The sequence below is a fragment of the Hippoglossus stenolepis genome, chromosome 13 (assembly GCF_022539355.2).
Source record: "Hippoglossus stenolepis isolate QCI-W04-F060 chromosome 13, HSTE1.2, whole genome shotgun sequence".
Lineage (NCBI taxonomy): Eukaryota > Metazoa > Chordata > Actinopteri > Pleuronectiformes > Pleuronectidae > Hippoglossus > Hippoglossus stenolepis.
Window position 1 is genome coordinate 21,099,258 of NC_061495.1, and position 19,188 is coordinate 21,118,445.

A 19,188-nucleotide genomic window follows, 5' to 3' on the forward strand; every position below is an offset into this window, starting at 1 on the left:
TACAAAAACAAGTGGTACACTAATATATATATATATATATATATATATATATATATTCCTCGCTGCATTAAAACCTGAAATCAATTCGTTCTTTGTATTTTTCATTAAGTTATTTTCTTAGTTTAAGATTCAATTCGAGTCAAACTCCGATTGTAACAGAAGCAGGGCTTGTGGACTCGAGCTTGTATCCTGGCAACGGCAGAAATCAGCTCGAGCCAATCAAATTACCGCCAGGCGATGATGGACGCGTGACTACCCAATCAGAAGCTTGGAAAACCAATTGTCCCACCCATGCCGCTGGGAATTGTGGGATTGATCCGCTGAAAACGACAACAAACTGACTTTTTGCTGCTACTCGGCGATGCTTAGTGTTTTACTTCCACATTTATAGACTTCTCCTCCCCGCACCTCTCAGGAGGAGAAGAGGAGACATGGAAAACGTGCATCTGGCTCTGGAGGAGGAGGACCTCTACTCCGGGTACAACGACTACAATCCAACATTTGACTCCGAGGTAAGTTAGCAACTAATGCTACATGATGGAGCCCAACTACTATTAATGTTCAATAACTAGAAACTACGCGGAATTATTTGACATAACCTTTTTGCTTTTGAAGTTCTATCACTGCATTGGTTGTTTATTGTGTGTGTGAAGAATACAGATTTGTTGTTATTAGCTAATTACTACTGATTTTAAAAGGAGTTGGAGAATGATGCAGGCTTCCAGCAAGCAGTGAGGACCAGTCATGGAAGAAGACCCCCGGTAAGTGCAGTCCTCTTCTGCCTGTGTGTGTTGGTACTGAGCACGGAGGTTTTGATGGAGCCAAAAGCCTGGACCTGATGCGGCAAAACTGAATATTGAGGTCCTGGTTCAGTGTAAGATGGGAATTGTGGTTGGGTTAGGATTAGAGTTAAGATGGGTTCGGGATGTGTTGGTCATGGTTAAGTTTAAGGTTTGGTTAGGCCGTCCAGTTTGTTATTTAATTGACACAAACAGATAAAACATTTGGGTCAAAACAATATAAACATTATTGAAAAAAGATCATTCTTTCAGCAATAGTCTGATTCACCCCAAGTGTCTGAAGGAGAGGTGTCGCAGGTCACGCCTTCCTGCTGCAGAAAGACTGTACAACCAACTACACACACATTATGGACTTAAACTCTGAATTAACTCTCTTAACTGTGCAATATTCATTCTGTCTGTGCAACACAATGTTTCAGGTGCAATCCATTCGCTGTACGTATTCTGAAACTGCAGATATTTTCTTGTTTTTACACCGTATATATTCGTTTTTATTCCATTCATATTTTTCTATACATATTTTAGATTTTCTTACACTTACGTATTATCCTTACACTTAAATATTGCATGTTACTTAAGTGTTACTTAGATAAATAAAAAGTATGAATGGAAGTCAATGCAGTTTTCTAACAGGGATAGCTGTGCATACTTGTGTGTGTAAATGATATCCTAATTGCAGTGTTTTGTTCATACTCATGTATAAATATAAATACCACGTCTTTGGTTTGCCAGATGACTGCCAAATTTCCCGGCACTGCCATTGGAGCTCGGCCTTTAGGGACTTCATTTGGAGTAAGTACAGCGAGATACAGTGACATTTAACAATGAAAATGTTTTTGTCTCATATTTGCACAATAAAAGGTATTGTCAAGTAAACATGGCTCAATTATTTTGTTTCTGTAAGTCTCGGATCCCTATGACATCTTCAATGGGCAGACCTGTGACTGGAGCTGTGCAGGTGAGAGGGATTTAGTCCTTCTAAGCTCCCATATTCTTCATTTTTAATTATAGGCTTTACGGATACTTTTGCAAAGTTTTTGGGGAAATATCACATATTTAAATCAAAGCTCACCAACCATCTCATATAATGTGACAGGACGGAGCCGCCCGACCAATGACTGCTGTAAGAGCCGCAGGTTACACCTCCTCCCTGACTCGTGGTGAGTGAGATTCTTTTACTCAGTGTAGTTAGCTGGAGTGTCATTCATTTATTTATTCCACTATTTGGAAACCTAAGGATTTTTCCTCTGTGCGTTAATATCAATTATCTATTAAATGATCTATGAAAACAAACTGTAGCTGTCTAATAATTATTTTTGTTTTTTTAGGCTCAACTTTTGACCCTCTGGGACAGTCCAGAGGCCCCGCCCCTTCACTAGAAGCCAAGAATGAGGATACGTGAGTTGAACTTTTCAACATTTCTTTGAAAAATATCCCTGCATCATCCAAAGTCTGCATTTTGTCATTAGCAGTGTGCAATGGAGAGACTTTTGTAAAAGTGTTTAAAGGTGTTGTATAGAATCTTGATGTTAGGTATAATTGCAATTTAAAAAACTACAAACAATCAATCTAAGATACCATTTTCGATTGAAGCTACAACTACTACATTTGTATGGTTATAAAGCTTCATGCTTTCAAGCTACATTATCCCACATTGCATATCTGTGCCTGTGATCTTTTAGGCCTGAGGAGAAGATAAAGATCCTGGAGAAGAAAGTGAATGACTTGATAGAAGAGAGCTGCATGGCACAGAGCATTGGAGCCTTACAACTGGTCAGACTCTGTTCAACAATAACGTAGTGTTCAATAATATTGGCAGTTTGGATTTGGATGAGGCAGTGAATAGTGACAAGTGTCAACCCCAGCCAACAGGTCTGAGTATCAGGTGGAAGACAATCATCAGAGGCCGTTCTATCAAATTCAGGACTGTTCAGGCAGCTTTCCGTTATTAGACCTAAAAAGGTGGATAAGTAAAATCCCTAAAGTCTGAGTTTGTAATCGAAACATTTTCTCAAAGTTATTTGTCAGCGTCAGCAGATGAACCAAATTTACTGGCATTGTATTTTTCATTTTGGACCCAGATGTTGGCATCACTTCTTACGTATGTTTGAGTTTTTATGTGTGCATGTTTCTCTGTGGACTGACTGTGTGTGTGTGTGTGTGTGTGTGTGTGTGATGTGATTCTTCAGTCTCTTGAAAAAGCCAAGGAGGCAGGGAGGAAGGAGAGAGCACTGGTGAGACAGAGGGAACAGACTGGAAATGCTGACCACATCAATTTAGACCTCACCTACTCGGTAAGTTTGGCGGTTGTATATCACTGGTTGTTCTAATGTCTGACAAATGAAAAGCTGGAGCATTTAATTCCTGTAATCTAATATTATATGCATAACAATTTAAGGAGTATCTTTAACCCACTTATACTTATATCTTTCATATTGGAAATAGGTCTTATATTTACATTGTTGAAACCTGCAGAAACCCTGAGCCGTCTGTGTTTGAAATTATTTGACTTCAAAATATTTAAAACTTATTATTTTATTACCAGGTTTTGCTCAACCTTGCCAACCAGTATGAGAACAATGAAATGTACCCCGAGGCCCTAAACAGCTACCAGGTCATTGTGAAGAACAAGATGTTCAATAATGCAGGTAAGCAGACTTGTCACCTTCACACGGATGACAGATGTGTTTTAAACTACGGCTGCTCTCGTGAATGCACCACAGCAGACGTGCCATGTTTAATATGCCAGTAAAACCACAGAGGATGTTCCTTACTATTCTGGTTTGACTAGTCTGTTAGCAACATCCGTCAAATCTGAAATAGTTTAAATAAAAAGTGCACAAGAACATCTTGCTGTATAAAATATTGTTTTATAAACTGTTGCACATGGATAGGAATAAGAAAACACAGAAAAAAGAAAAGATTGGTAACTAACAAATATCTATTATTAGGTTAGGGAACAAAGATTCAAACGACTGTAACTTTTAGTGTTTTATGATAAATGTAAACATGACTGAAACTGTTTGGCCCTCCAGCTTGTGTGTGCACTAAAAGATACAAACCACTGTAATTTTTAGTGTTTTATGATAAATGTGAACATGACTGAAACCGTTTGGCCCTCCAGCTTTTGTGTGCACTATCAATGGTTGAAATAACCCTAGACACTCTGGTACATGCTGCTTTTTATATTAGTCGTGCTAGTTTTCCCTCACACAACATCTATGCTGTTCCTCCAGGCCGACTAAAGGTCAACATGGCCAACATCTACTTCAAACAGAAAAACTACCCCAAAGCCATCAAGTTCTACAGAATGGCGCTGGATCAGATCTCCAACGCTCACAAAGAAATGAGGATCAAGATCATGCAGAACATCGGCGTGGTCTTTGTTCGCATGGGTCAGTACTCGGATGCCATTACATCGTTCGAACACATCATGAGCGAGAGCCCCAACATTAAGACGGGCTTCAACCTCATCCTGTGCTACTACGCCATCGGTGACAGGGAGAGGATGAAGAAGGCCTTTCAGAAGCTCATTTCGGTCCCTCTGGGCATCGATGATGACGACAAATACATCCCATCTAATGTGCGTAACAGTAAGATATGTATACTTAAAACAAATGCAAATGTATTTAGTCTTTTCATAATGAATTGTATTGTCCCTAAGCCCTTCCAACATAGTTGCTATGTGACTAAAAATGCCGATTGTAGGGATTGACCAGGAATAACAATATGTTAATTCGAAAATTACTGTCCTTCTTTTGTTGGTCACTACAGATCTTATAGAGAATACATTTACTTACAATCAAGTGTTGGTGATCATTGAACATGATGCTCAAGGTCTGAAATCAAATGTTGTCCTGTTCACTCTTTCAGGACGACACCAGTTCCAATATGGTCATTGAGGCCATTAAGAATGACAAGCTTCACCAGATGGAGAGAGATCTGTAAGAAAGATTTACACAACAACATTTTTCTTCTATAATCATTGCCTTGGCTTTATCAAACCACTGACATAAATATACTGTATATTATGTAAAAATACCAGTATTGTTACATAATATACTGTCAATTTAATGTGTTTTTGTACCTTTGGCTTCCTGAATTCGGTTTATTTCCTCTTGCCTTGAATAGAAAAGTCCTGGCTGAGAAATACATCATGACTGCAGCCAAACTCATCGCTCCGACTATTGAGACCTCCTTTGCCACTGGATTTGACTGGTTGGTCACTGTTTTTTCTTGCAGTGTTAATACTAGAGGGTATACATTGTAATTGGACTCAAGCTCATTGACATCGCTTTAACATATTAAAAAAATTGTGGTTTGGTGATATATAAGTGGGATAAGAGATAGATGACAACATTAACAGGAATTATTAGTGTTCACTAAACCAGGCTTTAAATTGGCATGGATTTCCACCCAGTTTTGTAACTGAATGCAAATGTGAACAAAAATAACTACAGGTCTATATTTTTAAGATTTCGTGTGCACACTTTTGAACCACCAGAAGGAACAGAACGGAACAGAGCAGTTTTTAAGATGATGCTTCAAATCTCAGAGCAAAGTTTGAAAACAGCAGATTTGCCTCTCGCTCAGGTGCTACTGAGAATGAGGCGCCAGCAAACGTGTTTAATATTTTAGATTGGGTAGTTTTCAGCGGCTGATTGCTGCTGCTGCAGTAAATGTGTATGAGGGAGGCCATAAATTGTTAAAAGAGGAGAGGAGCAGGTTTCCTCACTGCTTAGGGGGATTTTATTCCTATGACACGTCTTTGGTAGGAATTGAGAAAAGCTGGTTGTTCACCTGCCAGTGTATCTCATAGATGAGATAAACTTAATCAGCCATATTGTTTGCAAACAAAATCTAAATGCATCTTGGAGAGCAGTGTTTATGCACCTCACTTATAGGTCAGATTTAGATAAATAACCATTGTAACACTGGCAGGTGAAGGAGACTTCTGTGCAGATCAGATCAGGAGACCAGGGTGGAGGTAAGAAATCTTTACTCACAAGCATTTTGGTCTTGTTCAAAAGTTCAAATCTGAGTAATTCACTCAAATCAAAAACAGGCAAGGAACAGGCCAAAATCTGATCTCATACTCGAGAAGGAACCACGAGGAAGAATTGGAGAGAGCATGTGGTGACAATCTGGCACTGCGGAATGTACAAGACAGAGAATATAAGGGGTTTACTGGCAGGACCACAGGGGCAGGCTAATCGGGTGCAGGTGACAGTAAAGTGACCAGGAACTGAAATGACAGGAAATGTTAGTGACCAGACAAAATAAAACAGGAAATGCACACATGAAAAAACTAACTTGACATAACAAATTTTACTTGATATTTGCAGCAAGCATCAGATGATCTGACAGGATATATAAAGTGATACACTGAGCATGTTTGGTATGTTGTGTTTTCAGGTGTGTGGACATGGTGAAAAGTTCTCAGTACGTCGAGCTAGCCAATGATCTTGAGATCAACAAAGCCATCACCTATCTCAGACAGAAGGACTTCAACCAGGTGAGTTTTATTATTTTCAGCAGCATAAAGGGCAATACCACTCAATTTTGGCATCTCCCGTCTTTGGTTTGTGGTGAGAGGGAAGATGAACTAGGAACTTCACCCACCACTCCACAATATTTTAACTCCAAATGGAGTTGTAGGACTGAATAGAGCATATAAAAAGTGGCTGTCTTATAAGGTTGAATCAAGTTAGATCTTGCTAATATTTGCCATTTGTGTAACAGATGATATATTTGAGAACATGCCGATTTTATAACAGAATTACCAAATGTAATGCAGTTACAGGGAGTGAGTTTTTAAACAAAATATTTGCTGTATCTATGTTTTTTATTCTCACTGTTGCTGAGCTACTTTTAAAGTGACTGTCTCTATCAGAGTAGCAGTTACATCTATACATTCATTCATTGAGTGGTATTTCCCTGTGAGCATATTTGCCATGTTGATGGTCTGGTCTTTGTTGTCCTTTCACTGCATATTTAGTTTTTTCCATCTTATTATTATTTATTCTTTTACAACATTGTGGTTCTGAGCAGTTATTGGTCAGCTCTGTTTGTGTGTATGACAGTTTTCTACTGCTGAGGCTGTTTCTGCAGCATCAGACCCTAAATCTCCGCTGCTCACTACCTCCATTCTCTCTTGCTTTTGTCTTGTTTCCTTCCCATCTGCATGCCTAAGGTTGAGGTATGTGTGCCTTCTGTTTCCATGTTTGATTGTGTTGTTTTTTTGTTGACATGCCACTACCAAAGCATGCCTTCTACAAATAACAGCACTGCCAGGAGACGTTGAAGAAGCAGCTATTGCTTTAAAACCCCACAGATCAGTGAAGAGAATCTGGGGGCCGAAAGGAAATTCTAACCAAAAATAAACCAGTGAGCTCTCATGTAACTGCAGCTGTGCCTCTGGAGCTGTTAATATAAGAGATGACACTGAGCAGCTCCAATATCTCCACTCACAGTATTATAACTACAGTATGGTCAACTATCTTGTAATCCCAGACTTTACACCCTCTGCATGTGTGTGGTGCTTTTTGGCTTGTCGAGCGACAGTGATGGTGGTGGTGGTAGTTGTGGTGTAAGCTGCAGCATCAGTGCAGCTTTAGCTTCTGTTTACACTCTAATACTGGTGGACACTCTCCCTAGTAGGTTTACATTGGCTCAACGTAAATGTGAATGTGAAGTAATTTCTGGAAGAAATGATGATCGCTACATATGTCAAAATCCGCTGCACAATTTCAGTGGGTGTATTTTTAAATTTTTTAATAATTTAATTATTAATATCCAAAATTCAATTCCTAAAGTAATATTGTTTGAATTGACTTTTGCCAAAATCATTCATACAATGTTCAACTAGTTTTCCAGTGGATATATAATTTATTGAGTTTTTTTTATTAAATAAAGTGTAAACAACATTAGTTTGGATGTGTGTTACATACTGGGGAGTAGTACAGTATTATAGTAATAAACTAGAGAAAAGCCAGTGTCAAATGTGTATTAATTAGCTTTTTAAAATATTTTATCAGGCAGTTGAAACCCTGAAAACATTCGAGAAGAAGGACAGCAGAGTGAAGAGCGCTGCAGCCACCAACCTTTCTTTCCTTCACTTCCTGGTAAGACTCCTCGATGTTTTTAATTTTAAACTGGACCATCTAGTTCTAAAGACGGTTGAGTTGCAGCCTCTATTCTCAGTCCCAAGCTGGTACCAGTAGATGCTTCCCTCTGACCTTTAACCCTCCAACAGGAGAAGGAATATGAGCAGGCTGAGCGCTACGCTGACCTCGCCATGACCGCCGATCGCTACAATCCAGCAGCACTAATCAACAAGGGCAACACCCTGTTCGTCAAACAGGACTATGAGAAGGCTGCAGAGTTCTACAAAGAAGCGCTGAGGAACGACTCCTCCTGCACCGAGGCCCTCTACAACCTGGGTAACACCTGCTTTTATCACATAGGGGTTCATTCATTCTTGACCACCACGGACACCAACGACTATTCATTTGAAAGTAGGAGGAAGTTGTTAAAGGGTTGTTAAACCTAAGTTGTGAACATGATACTGACATTTCATCAGCTTTTAAGTTGATGTTTTGAACTTGTTTGCAAACAGAGGTTTATTTACACATCCAGCAGCTCTGAGCAACACATTTTGATTTGCGTTGGCCACCTGAGGGACGTAATATTCGCTGATTTTAGCTTAGTTGTTGGTCTTCACTAATTCAGTATTACATCTGTGAGTAAACCAAAACATTGAAGTTGTTGCCCGCACAGTTCAACAATGAGTTGAACATTTCTACAAAGAGCTGCATATTCAGCTGATAATTCTGTCAGTTCATCACAGTGACGTCTTTCACATCGACACATTATTTTCACACTTTTTTCTGATCCATTTTTATTATAAAAATATGAATTATAGCTGCTTTAAATTGTCTATAGTCACCGTAGACTTAAAGTTGATGGTTTTCTTCCCCTTCCACTTGTACCAGGTCTATCCTACAAAAAACTGAATCGCCTGGAGGAGGCTCTGGACTGCTTCCTGAAGCTCCATGCCATTCTGAGGAACAGTGCCCAGGTCATGTACCAGCTGGCTCATCTGTATCCTACTGATGACAAGTGATTGGGAATGTGCTTGATCTCTGTGTTATAAAGTGTAACTGCTTCAGACAGTTGGACCTCAGAGGTTGTTTTTTCATTCTGGGATTCAAACTCAGTCCCCATATCAGCATCTCTTGGTCCTTGACTCACTGGGTCTCAGCTATGAGCTTCTGGAGGATTCCCAACAGGCCATCGAGTGGTTGATGCAGGTCATCAGTGTAACTCCCACAGACCCACAGGCACTGGCCAAGCTGGGGGAGCTGCACGATGGCGAGGGGGACAAGTCCCAGGCCTTTCAGTACTACTATGATGTACGAGAATTAGAACTGAATGTTTCTCTGGACTTATTGATGAACACACATTTATATCAGTGCTCTGATGTTGTTGGATTGTGTTGCTGTCCAGTCTTTCAGATACTTCCCCTCCAACATCGATGTGATTGAGTGGCTCGGGGCGTATTACATCGAGACTCAGTTTTGTGAAAAAGCCATTCAGTACTTTGAAAGAGCCACACTCATTCAGTAAGTAACAGAATTGACTTTACTTTAGAAGATAATACAAACCAAATAGATCTTTGTAAGAGTGGATTTTTCATTTGAGCAAAAAGAACAGATTATTTGATTCTATTTGCCTCCCAGCTGAATTCAGAATTGACTTTTTACAATACCCTTTTAATGAATAAAACCTTTTCAGTGCAGGATTGTGTATTTCTGCTGTGTTTCCACAGACCAACCCAGGTGAAGTGGCAGCTAATGGTGGCAAGCTGCTACAGAAGAAGTGGTAAGAATAATATTTTATGTAACTGAATATTCTCTATTAGTTTGATACTGAAAACCTGATCATAAGCCTGTCCTCCTCCCTGAGTGCTAGCTGAGAACTACAATGAATTTAGCTCTTTTTCTTTTTTCCTTTACAGGAAACTACCAGAAAGCTCTGGAAACATATAAAGACATCCACCACAAGTTTCCAGAAAATGTGGAATGTAATTCATCTCGTTTGTTTCACACTTTTCATCTGAGCTCTGGAAAAATAAACATTACATAATCCACCGATCAGAGCGTGAAGAAAATATAAACCTCTTCTGTATGTTTGTGTTCAGGTCTGCGTTTCCTGGTGAGGCTGTGCACGGACATGGGACTGAATGAAGTTCAAGAATACGCCACCAAGCTGAAGAAGGTGGAGAAGATGAAGGAGATGAGAGAACAGGTACATCTCTTCTGGCTTTTCTTGCAAAGAAGCATATTTTCTGCCCATTTTTATCACCACCTGAGGTTGTCAGATAGGTATTCACCCTGTCCACAGTTTATAAAAGCTTCTTACAGCTGTGTTTCTTGGGGAAATATATCACACAGGAAGCTATGCATTTTACATTTCAATTAAACAGAAGAAGTTAAAAGGAACTTCTGTAACTGACATCACTGAGCAGATGAGAAGAACTGCAGAAATGCACTGACAAAAGATTCAGAGAACAGCCCTTAGTGTTTAATCAACAGTAGATTTGTTGCTTTGGAGAAAAAACCCAACATTGAAACCTAATGAACGGAAACAGAGATTAAAAATATCCTGGATTACTATTTAAGCGTCCAGATGCTTCAAAATATAAAACTCATTAATTATCAAATGTGTAACTTGACGTCATTTAGATTTACTCATTCAAACTAACCTTATATAATCAGCCGTGTGTTATGGTAAAACGTTGAATTACATTGTACATCTGAATATGAACATAATGCAGCTTCATAAATGACCAGCTTGTTCTGCAGTTCAGCAGACGTGTTAGTCTTTCCCTCTTGTCTTGGCATCCTGTCGCCTTTTCCTGGACAAGATCTCGCTGATTGAAGTCATAGACTTGTCCTTTTGCCATGAAGTTACTACAGCTTCAGAAATGCACGAAAAAAAAGGCAGTTTTTTTTCTCCTGTTGATTTTTCCTCGAATCAAAATGTTGAGAGGAGGGCAGCCACTTCACAGCTGTTTAACAACTGGTGGACACGAACGCTGGGTCATTAGCTGTTGTGTTAGAGAAATCAAACACAACAACGAGAATAGCCCAACAGTCCCTCTTAATTCAATCAAGTTTGACCAAATTGCACACACTTACAGACATCAGTCCCATTTAAGATCACTAAATTATTCCTTGAGAAATCTGTAAAAATCTGTAAAAATGTCGTCACAATGTTTATTGAGTTTTATTTTTTTGCTGGATCTGCCCCAAGAAAGACAAAAACAAACAAAGAAACAGACGGGGGTGAAAACATAACGTCCTGGGTGGAGGAACTATCATCAGACGTTTACGGTCTGATGCTGCGTGCTGTTGTTTGTGATGTTCTACAGATAATTTTATAATATTTTGTTACATCTTTTGTTTCTTTTATGATTATCATTATTTTTATTATTATTATTATTATTATTTAGGATTTTCACTCCATTCAGCTCAAAGCTGAAAAAATATCTCCCCCAAAAAGCCCCAAATTTCAACTAATTTCAATTATTTCAGCATTGCATCCTTATCTTGAAGGAAGGTTTAACTAATATCTGTGGTGGCTGTAGGATTTATAACTCCACATCAAAAATAAATGACTGCTGTGATCCACAAAACTGGAGCAGCTCTGGGGTCAGTCGAGTTTGGAAGAAGACAGAGTAACAGAACCTTGTGCCGTGGTCCTGTGGAGATTTTCATCAGGGCCAGGAACAGATGAGAAGGACAATCAAAACCAGCTGCTCTTAAATCAGCCCAGAGACGCTGCTGGATCCGAGTCATGTTTCTACAGAGAGACAGACGGAGCCAGAGGGTTGACTCAATAATCCCAGACATCTCCAAACTGAGTGACAGCGAAACACAACCGATCCTGCTAATGGGACTGCATAGTTTATGAAATGATGAATGAGAGAATGATTTGAAGAAAGATATGAGTAATATTAAATCACAGTTCTCATGCTAAGTGTGTTCTTTTTTTTCATGGTATTCCCCCTGTCACATTTTGTTTTGTCTCCAACTTTACTTATAACTAATCGTTGCTGTGGATCGACTCCACAGTCTAGGTTATTCCACACAAACTGGAAATTTAAGACTTGCCTATATGACATTTATATGAACCTCTTAATACTTAGCTGTCAATTTCCATAATGTTTTTATGTGAATGTTTATACTTAGAACTTTAGTTTTAAATAAATAGTTTTCATGCCAATAGAAATGGCTAAATCTATGAGAGACATAGGCTGAGCAATGGGGGGAAAAATGTGACATCAGAAGAGTGCGAATGATTTAAAAACTAATAAAAGCAAAGACTCATTGTTATTTCTCTCCTCCTGCAGAGAGTGAAGTCGGGCAGAGAGGGAAGTGCCAGAGGTCGGAGAGAAGGCAGAGAGGGCAGCGGCGGGAGTGCCGGTAAGTCCGTCACCATAAGATTTATAAGATTCCTACTGTAGAAACATATCATCCAATATTCTGATCCCTGGTTTCCACATTATGTATGGTTTGTAGACCTGTGACAGTACTAATCTTTACATGAGATTAACATGGGAGAAGCCAGACGTCTGTAGTAACCTTGAACATTAACCATTTAACAATGAGTGTGTATATTGATAGTATAGGTAGAGCTCTGTTCTGAACGCCAGTATTCAGTGTAGTACAGTTTGAAATACAATAAAATATATTGGGAAAGTCTTTATTGTCACTGTCCTAGAGAAACCACTACAATGAAATTAGAGATGCTACTTCTGAAACTAAAAATTTATAAAAAAATAGTTTAAAATCCAACAAAAGACATAACCAATAAATACAAGAATAGTAAATACTTTAAAATAGAGGAATAACAAACAGTTTATTGATTTAAATTATAATTGAACCCAATTTAGGCTTTTCTTTTATTCTAAAAAAGTCCTCAATGTAAGTTATTGAAAACGTATTGTTTTTGCATCTGTACTGAGGGTAGGTATGATATCAGCTATCATATTGAAACATGCCTCAGTCAAAAGGAATAAGTTTAATGTTCTTTATTTATTCAGGGTGATGTTAATTTTAATTAGAGCTGATAATCAACACTTTTCTGCCTTGTTAGTGTTTTTAAGTTCATATATTTTATACGTCATCGCTTCTGTCTCTCTTCCATCTGTCGCTCACTCATGCTGCTCCTCATTAGGCCCCTCCACATCTGTCCTCACCTCTCCTAAGAAGGCCAGAGTTATGGGTATACCTCTGTACATCACCCTGACCCCTATGTTTTAGATATATAGATAGATAGATATGTACTCTATTGATCCCAAATTGGGAAATTATTTTGTTACAGCAGCGTGACAAGGGCATTGCACATTGAGAGAGTAGCGATAAAACAGATTGGAAGAATTAAAAATTAAAATAGCTCAAACATTTACATGCCTCCTCCCACTATCCAGAAATGAAGCCAAAATATCCCAGCTAAGAATTTTGCACATTTGATGCCAGAGTCTGCGCAGTAACAATCAGGGGGTGTGGCCATGGTATCGAAGACCTGCAGATACGCTCGTTTGACCAATCGAGAGTCGGGCTCAGCTGTCAATCATGATGTCTCAGCCCATTTTTACAGCATCAGAAAACGAATTAAAACCAAACTTACTGGAAAATGAACACTTAGACAATCATCAGTGTGATATGAACTTGTCCCATCTGCTAACATGAAGGTGGGCTTTATGACGTGTACTGCAGGCAGCCACCAGAGGGCGATAGAGATGACTTTGCTTCGCTTTCGGCAAGCTTTCATGTCGTCCATCTTTGTATCCAGTCTGAGATCCGTAATGATGACAGCGATGTGGTAGTTTAGACGTTTTAGGAGCCCTGACGACACAGAGGTCACAGCAGACACCTGAGAAGACTAACACACACACACACACACACGCACACACACAGTTTTCACTCCTTCACTACAGATCCACAACAAACACAGACACACACTCTGGATTGGCTCTGACACTGGAACGCTGGCTCCTCAGCAACTTTTAAATGAAATCCAGACAAACTACAGCGCTGCCAAAAACCAGGCCCAGCTTTGCTCTGTTGTGCAGCTCCATGTCTGTAGTGTCCTGTAATGTGGTGAAACATATATCTATAAATCAGACACCTGTTAATGTTCATGCCGCTCCATCCTGCCAACACTCCCATTATTCCCCAGTGTCGTTATAAATTAAGTTAGATTAGAAAACCTCAAACCCGTGTGTTTTTAATGCCTGACACTTCTGCAGGGCCAGAGATGTAACTGGATCTGTTCAAACGAACTGTTCCTGGTGGTTTTCCAACACAACCTTATATGTTTAATCGTCTCAAAATTGGTTACAACAGAAGTTGTTTAACTAAACCCCAAACTCTTCTCTTACTTTCTTACGCACATCAGAGGACGTCAAAGCAGGTGAGAGGGGGAAAGTTTTGAGATATGAATTGAACTCTCATTGCACATGTCATACTTGTTTCCTCTTTCTGTGCTGTTTATTTCCTTTTCTCTATCCGTTTACATTTTTCCAATCCAACTCTTTAATCTTTCTTTTTGTTTCTCTCTCTGGCTCTTCCGATCTCCATCTGTATTCTCACTGTGCTTCGTCTTTGCTGCGCAGTTGCTCAGTCTGAGTCTAAACAACTCAGTCCACTGTTGGACTCAGGGAAAGGTATGTGAGATTATTACTCAGAAACGATAAAGTGAAACCTGCTGGATGATAAATATGCTCCTCTAGCCAACTGTTCATTAAAGATGTAGACAGGGGGAACTCAAACACCAGAGCTCAATAATTTCATCCCAGTAATTTTCCAACATCTGAGATAAATTTACAACTTATTAAACTGCTCAAGAAAGACACTGAGAATTTGTATTTTATCTTGACTGGGTCTTTGAACGTGAAGTGTTTAGTTTATTCAGTTAGAAATTGATCTTCACCTCTTTGGCCCTGCTGTGCAGAACAAATCGAACTTCGGTTGAGTATTTGTGTAATCCGCTAACGATCGCAGACAGAAACATAACCTTCCTGGCAGAGGTAATACATTTTAAAAATAAAAGTAAATGTGGCTGAACTGCTCTCAAACCACATCAGGTCCTACAGTCTGTGGCTTCTGTGTTTTAGGTGTGCCAGCTTACAATAGAATAACATGTTAAGACTCAAAAAGAGAATAATAATAAGGGACAATTTAAAAACATATCTCAAAACACCTTCCTTTGCTTTATACCAGTAATATAATAAAAAAATATACTGCATGTGCACAGTGGTACTGGGAGAGAAATCATCGTCTGTTTACGACTTAAAACCATCTCAGTTCCAAACAGACACTTTCAGTTTCCCTGAGGTAAACGCACAAGATAAGAAACCTGACTATGGAGTTATGGTCAAAACTCATGAGGCGAGTTCAGAAATCTTCTGACAGGCAGCTGTGATGTCGGACTGCGGTCGGAGTTTGCACTAAATGCTCCCACAGAGGAGGAGGGAGGGAGGGATCGCACAAACCTCTTTCAGATTTCTGAGAAAACCTCGAGTGCACCTGAGAGTTTTCCCTATTTTCTGTCAAGTCTGCATATTCGCAGCACTGTACATTGTGTGTGTGTGTGTGTGTGTGTGTGTGTGTGTGTGTGTGTGTGTGTGTGTGTGTGTGTGTGTGTGTGTGTGTGTGTGTGTGTGTGTGTGTGTGTGTGTGTGTGTGTGTGTGTGTGTGTGTGTGTGTGTATCCTGGTTTTCTCACACATCCAAACCTGCGTCATTTCTAGATGTGAATCTGGGAAAAGCCACAGAGCAAGAGAAAGGTGTGTCCCTTTTATTGTATTTTCCGGGATCATATTCTCGCTGTTCAAATAAATACATTTCTTAACTCTAGGGTTGCACCCATGTTTGGTTTTTGAAGACTATATTTGACCCATTCTTAGCTCACGTAATCTTTCGAGGGTTTTTCCGTATAATTTTGGGATAGGAAAGTGAGTTTGAAAAGCCAGAAAGTTGACTCACTGATACTGATCAACACCCCTATCGAACCCTCACAGAAATATGTAGGCTATTCTCGCTGTAGAGGCATAAAAAACACACTCATTTCAGCTTTAATCATGGAAACTCTTACACAAGATTCACTTTAGGTCTGGCTTTCGACCTGTCGTGTCATCCCTGTTTTCCGTGTCTCCCAGTTGTGCATCATAAAAAAATAGAAATGCAGCTGAGACCGTACAGGGAAGAAGAAAAATACATTTTCCAGCAGAGGTTTGAGTTTGCCAGCAGTTTGCGAGGCCTCGTGTGAGATGTTCAAGAACGTGTGCGAAGGTGGAACATCGGGCCGCCTCCCTCTCTTTCCTGTTTTTCCGCTTTCTGTCATTGCACCAGTCCGTCTCCTTGGCTACCTGGCAGCCAGATGTGGGCTGCTGCTGCTGTCTGTAATCACGTCTGTCCTTCAGAATCACTGCAGCACTTTGTCAGTGTGTCATCTGAGCCTGGAACATAAACACATTCATTACATCTCCTGAAGAGTACCAGCTCTGTGTCTAAGATGATTTGGACCCGAGCTGGTGCTGGCACTCAGCGTCTTGCTAAAGGGCACTTCAGATTGTTACAGGGATTGAACCAGGTGCATTGTGGTGTTATCTACACATTTATTGAATGTTTTATCCATCAGTTGAGGCAGATGTATAATGTAAATATGTCTTTATAGGAGAGGTTACAGTATAATTGTTGACTAGCACTTAAAATATCCTGCTTACCTCTATATTATAGTTTATAGCATTTATCAAGTGTCCTTATATATTGCTAATTAATGCTAATATAAAATAGACCATTAGAGTCGAGCCTCTGCTCTTTCGTGTCGATTGGGGCCAGTTGAGGTAGTTGGGGCATGTTTTCAGGAAGAACCCTGGGCGCCTTCCACACCAAACTGGGTGGACATCGTGGGGTAGACACAGAATTCACTGGTGGGATTTAATATCCCATCTGGTCTGGGAACGCCTCGGGAACTCCCAGGAAAAGGTGGGAAGCGTAGTTTGGGAGAGGGATGTCTGGAACACTCTGTTTAGACTGCTGCAAACACGAGCTGACCTTGGATAAGTGATGGATGGATGGATGGATGGATGGATGGATGGATGGATGGATGGATGGATGGATGGATGGATGGATGGATAGATAGGTTTCTTGTGAAACTGATTTGTAGCATATTTACTATTACAATAGGAAATGATCTATCACCTACAATAAGCAAATCCCCTTCACCCATTCACTGCTTCCTCTATAATGGACACAGCGGATACATACTCAAGAGTCAGACTCAAATAAAATGGCAGTCATTGGAAAATCATTTAACCCATGTCAACTTTTATATATTTTAAGGTGATAAAAAATATTCAGCTTATAAGACAAAGAAGCAAATACACAAATACAATTCTCACATCTCCGTCATGTTGACTTTTCAGAAAGTGTAGTTTCAGTTTGACCTCTGTTTGACTTTATCCCGGCGGTTTTGAGATTGTTAAGGTTGTCGTGGACGTTTCTTAATATCTGACACAGAGACATAAACACAGTCAGAGAACCTTTGAAAATACAGAAATGTTTGACAGCACATCTTGGTCATACTGGGATCTGTTACTGGATGAATCCTGATTACTTAGTTTTCAGCGTAATAGTTTAAAAATGCGTAAATGTTAAGATATGAGTGTATAAAAAGTCAAAAGCACATGTCTACACAATACATCTACATTAAGTGGTTTATGATTGAGGCATATTTAAACACCTTTAACCGTGTCAGACCAACTTCATCAGATTATGACTGATTTGCTAAATTCAAGTGTGTGTTCGGTGTGTGTGTGTGTGTGCGTTTGTGTTTTGTGCAGACAGCAGCCACAGTAGCAACAGCACTAAGGGAGAGCGGCTGAGCGCCAGGATGAGGTCACTTCCTGCCTCCAACGAGCCCTACGAGGCCAACAGCCCAAAAGAACTGGGTGAGGAAAACCTATTTTCTCTCAGTCTCACTCTTCACCTCTGAAATCCGTGACTTTGACTTTTATCTTTGAAGCATTTATGTTCTTTGGCTTCCTGGATGATGTGAGAAAACACGTAGAAACTGAAGTGTTAGTACAAACACTACGATTGACTGTTAACAGGAAATGGGGCCATAATGAGTAAATCTTCTGTTGCTGTCGTGTGTAGATGCGTCCTACGTGGATCCACTGGGGCCTCAGATGGAGAGGCCGAAGACAGGGGCCAAGAAGCGAGTGGAGGATGACGACTTCGCGGATGAAGAGCTGGGAGACGACCTGCTGCCCGAGTAGCGTCATAATATATTTTACATTTTCAACTTTTACATGGTAAACACTTTACTTTTCACAGTTATGGTCCAAATGAATGTTTACATCAGCAGTGCAGAAGTCTGATGTCTTCACCTCTGTCACATTTGGAAAAGTAAATATTTATACATGTGTATTTAGCGGAGGAATACTTATACTTATAATGTATATAGACTTATATACATGGACTGATTGCAAAATGTTCTTCAGGAAGCTGCTCAGTATTTTCCACAGCTTTGTTGTTGTTTTGTCCTCCAGCACAATGAAACTGACATTTAACAACAACAGTGACGCTTAACTTAAATTTGAACCTGTTTACATGAATTATGTTGAGATATTCTTGGACGTCTTGTTCCAGCCCAGGAGTGAATGTGTTGCGCAGTTTACTCAGCGTGGATTTGAACTTCTGCCCAAAAAGCGATAAGGATGAAATGTTGCATCTTTATCCTCACGTCACCTTTTCTCCTTTTAAACCCAGTGCTGGAGCCAAACAATGAAAGACATGACATATGTTTCTGACTGTATGTTTCCATGTGTGACCCTGGGAACCTTCTGGAGAATCCATCAGCACATCACATTCACCAGACTCATGTAATAAATCCATTACAGGCCCACTGTTGTAATATGTACCAAAAATGTTTATTTGTAGTATAATATTTATATTTTCTTGTTTGTTCATTCATTTTTTGTTAAGTACACGATTAAAAGAGACAATATTTATCTAACATTTAACCATGTGGGTGAGTTTTTAAAAAAACAGAAAGCAAAATGTTTTTTGTTTCTCGTCTTATCAACCACTCAAAGTGCATTACTGTCCAATTCACATCCACCTATTTACCCACATTCATACTTTTCTCTGACATGTCATTAACTCGCTGATGGCACAGACATCAGGGGCGGTTCAGTATCTTTCTGGAGAAACCAGGGATAGAACCAACAACTTCCTGGTCACAGCTGCTTCCCTAAAAGATTTTATGACAAACCCCATCATTAATCAATCTTAATGACATACATTCATAGT

General features: G+C 39.7%; 1 protein-coding gene and 1 long non-coding RNA gene across 10 annotated transcripts; one reads left to right on the plus strand and one right to left on the minus strand.

The window, feature by feature from the left end:
• The first annotated feature begins 305 nt into the window (after positions 1-305).
• Positions 306-18,899, plus strand: ift88 (intraflagellar transport 88 homolog). 9 transcript variants are annotated; one of them, XM_047342637.1, is made up of 29 exons: positions 306-512; positions 699-761; positions 1,533-1,592; positions 1,705-1,758; positions 1,897-1,960; positions 2,129-2,198; positions 2,483-2,573; positions 2,990-3,094; positions 3,346-3,448; positions 4,037-4,383; positions 4,674-4,744; positions 4,932-5,018; positions 6,216-6,315; positions 6,994-6,999; positions 7,838-7,924; positions 8,056-8,242; positions 8,795-8,903; positions 9,064-9,214; positions 9,309-9,424; positions 9,631-9,683; positions 9,820-9,885; positions 10,003-10,109; positions 12,217-12,289; positions 13,044-13,091; positions 14,268-14,282; positions 14,485-14,535; positions 17,715-17,822; positions 18,031-18,188; positions 18,646-18,899. In XM_047342637.1, exons 1-28 carry the CDS (start codon positions 432-434, stop codon positions 18,150-18,152), a joined length of 2,595 nt encoding a protein of 864 aa, XP_047198593.1. In that variant the 5' UTR covers positions 306-431; the 3' UTR covers positions 18,153-18,188; positions 18,646-18,899. The 9 variants fall into 9 exon arrangements, with proteins under 9 accessions (XP_047198593.1, XP_047198592.1, XP_047198594.1 ...); XM_047342636.1 differs by having other exon boundaries at positions 18,031-18,899; XM_047342638.1 differs by lacking the exon at positions 13,044-13,091 and having other exon boundaries at positions 18,031-18,899.
• LOC118120144 lies at positions 4,607-6,029 on the minus strand. Its single transcript, XR_004698182.2, has 3 exons — positions 5,807-6,029; positions 4,888-5,050; positions 4,607-4,742 (listed from the first exon to the last, which is right to left on the minus strand). It is a non-coding gene; the product is annotated as an uncharacterized LOC118120144 (long non-coding RNA).
• Positions 18,900-19,188: the final 289 nt, after the last annotated feature.

Excerpts from the sequence above, each read along its gene's own strand:
- ift88 (XM_047342636.1), top strand. The coding sequence starts at position 432 with ATGGAAAACGTGCATCTGGCTCTGGAGGAGGAGGACCTCTACTCCGGG. Across the intron at positions 4,745-4,931 it reads CACCAGATGGAGAGAGATCT|AAAAGTCCTGGCTGAGAAAT; the intron begins GTAAGAAAGATT and ends TGCCTTGAATAG. Across the intron at positions 7,925-8,055 it reads TTTCTTTCCTTCACTTCCTG|GAGAAGGAATATGAGCAGGC; the intron begins GTAAGACTCCTC and ends ACCCTCCAACAG.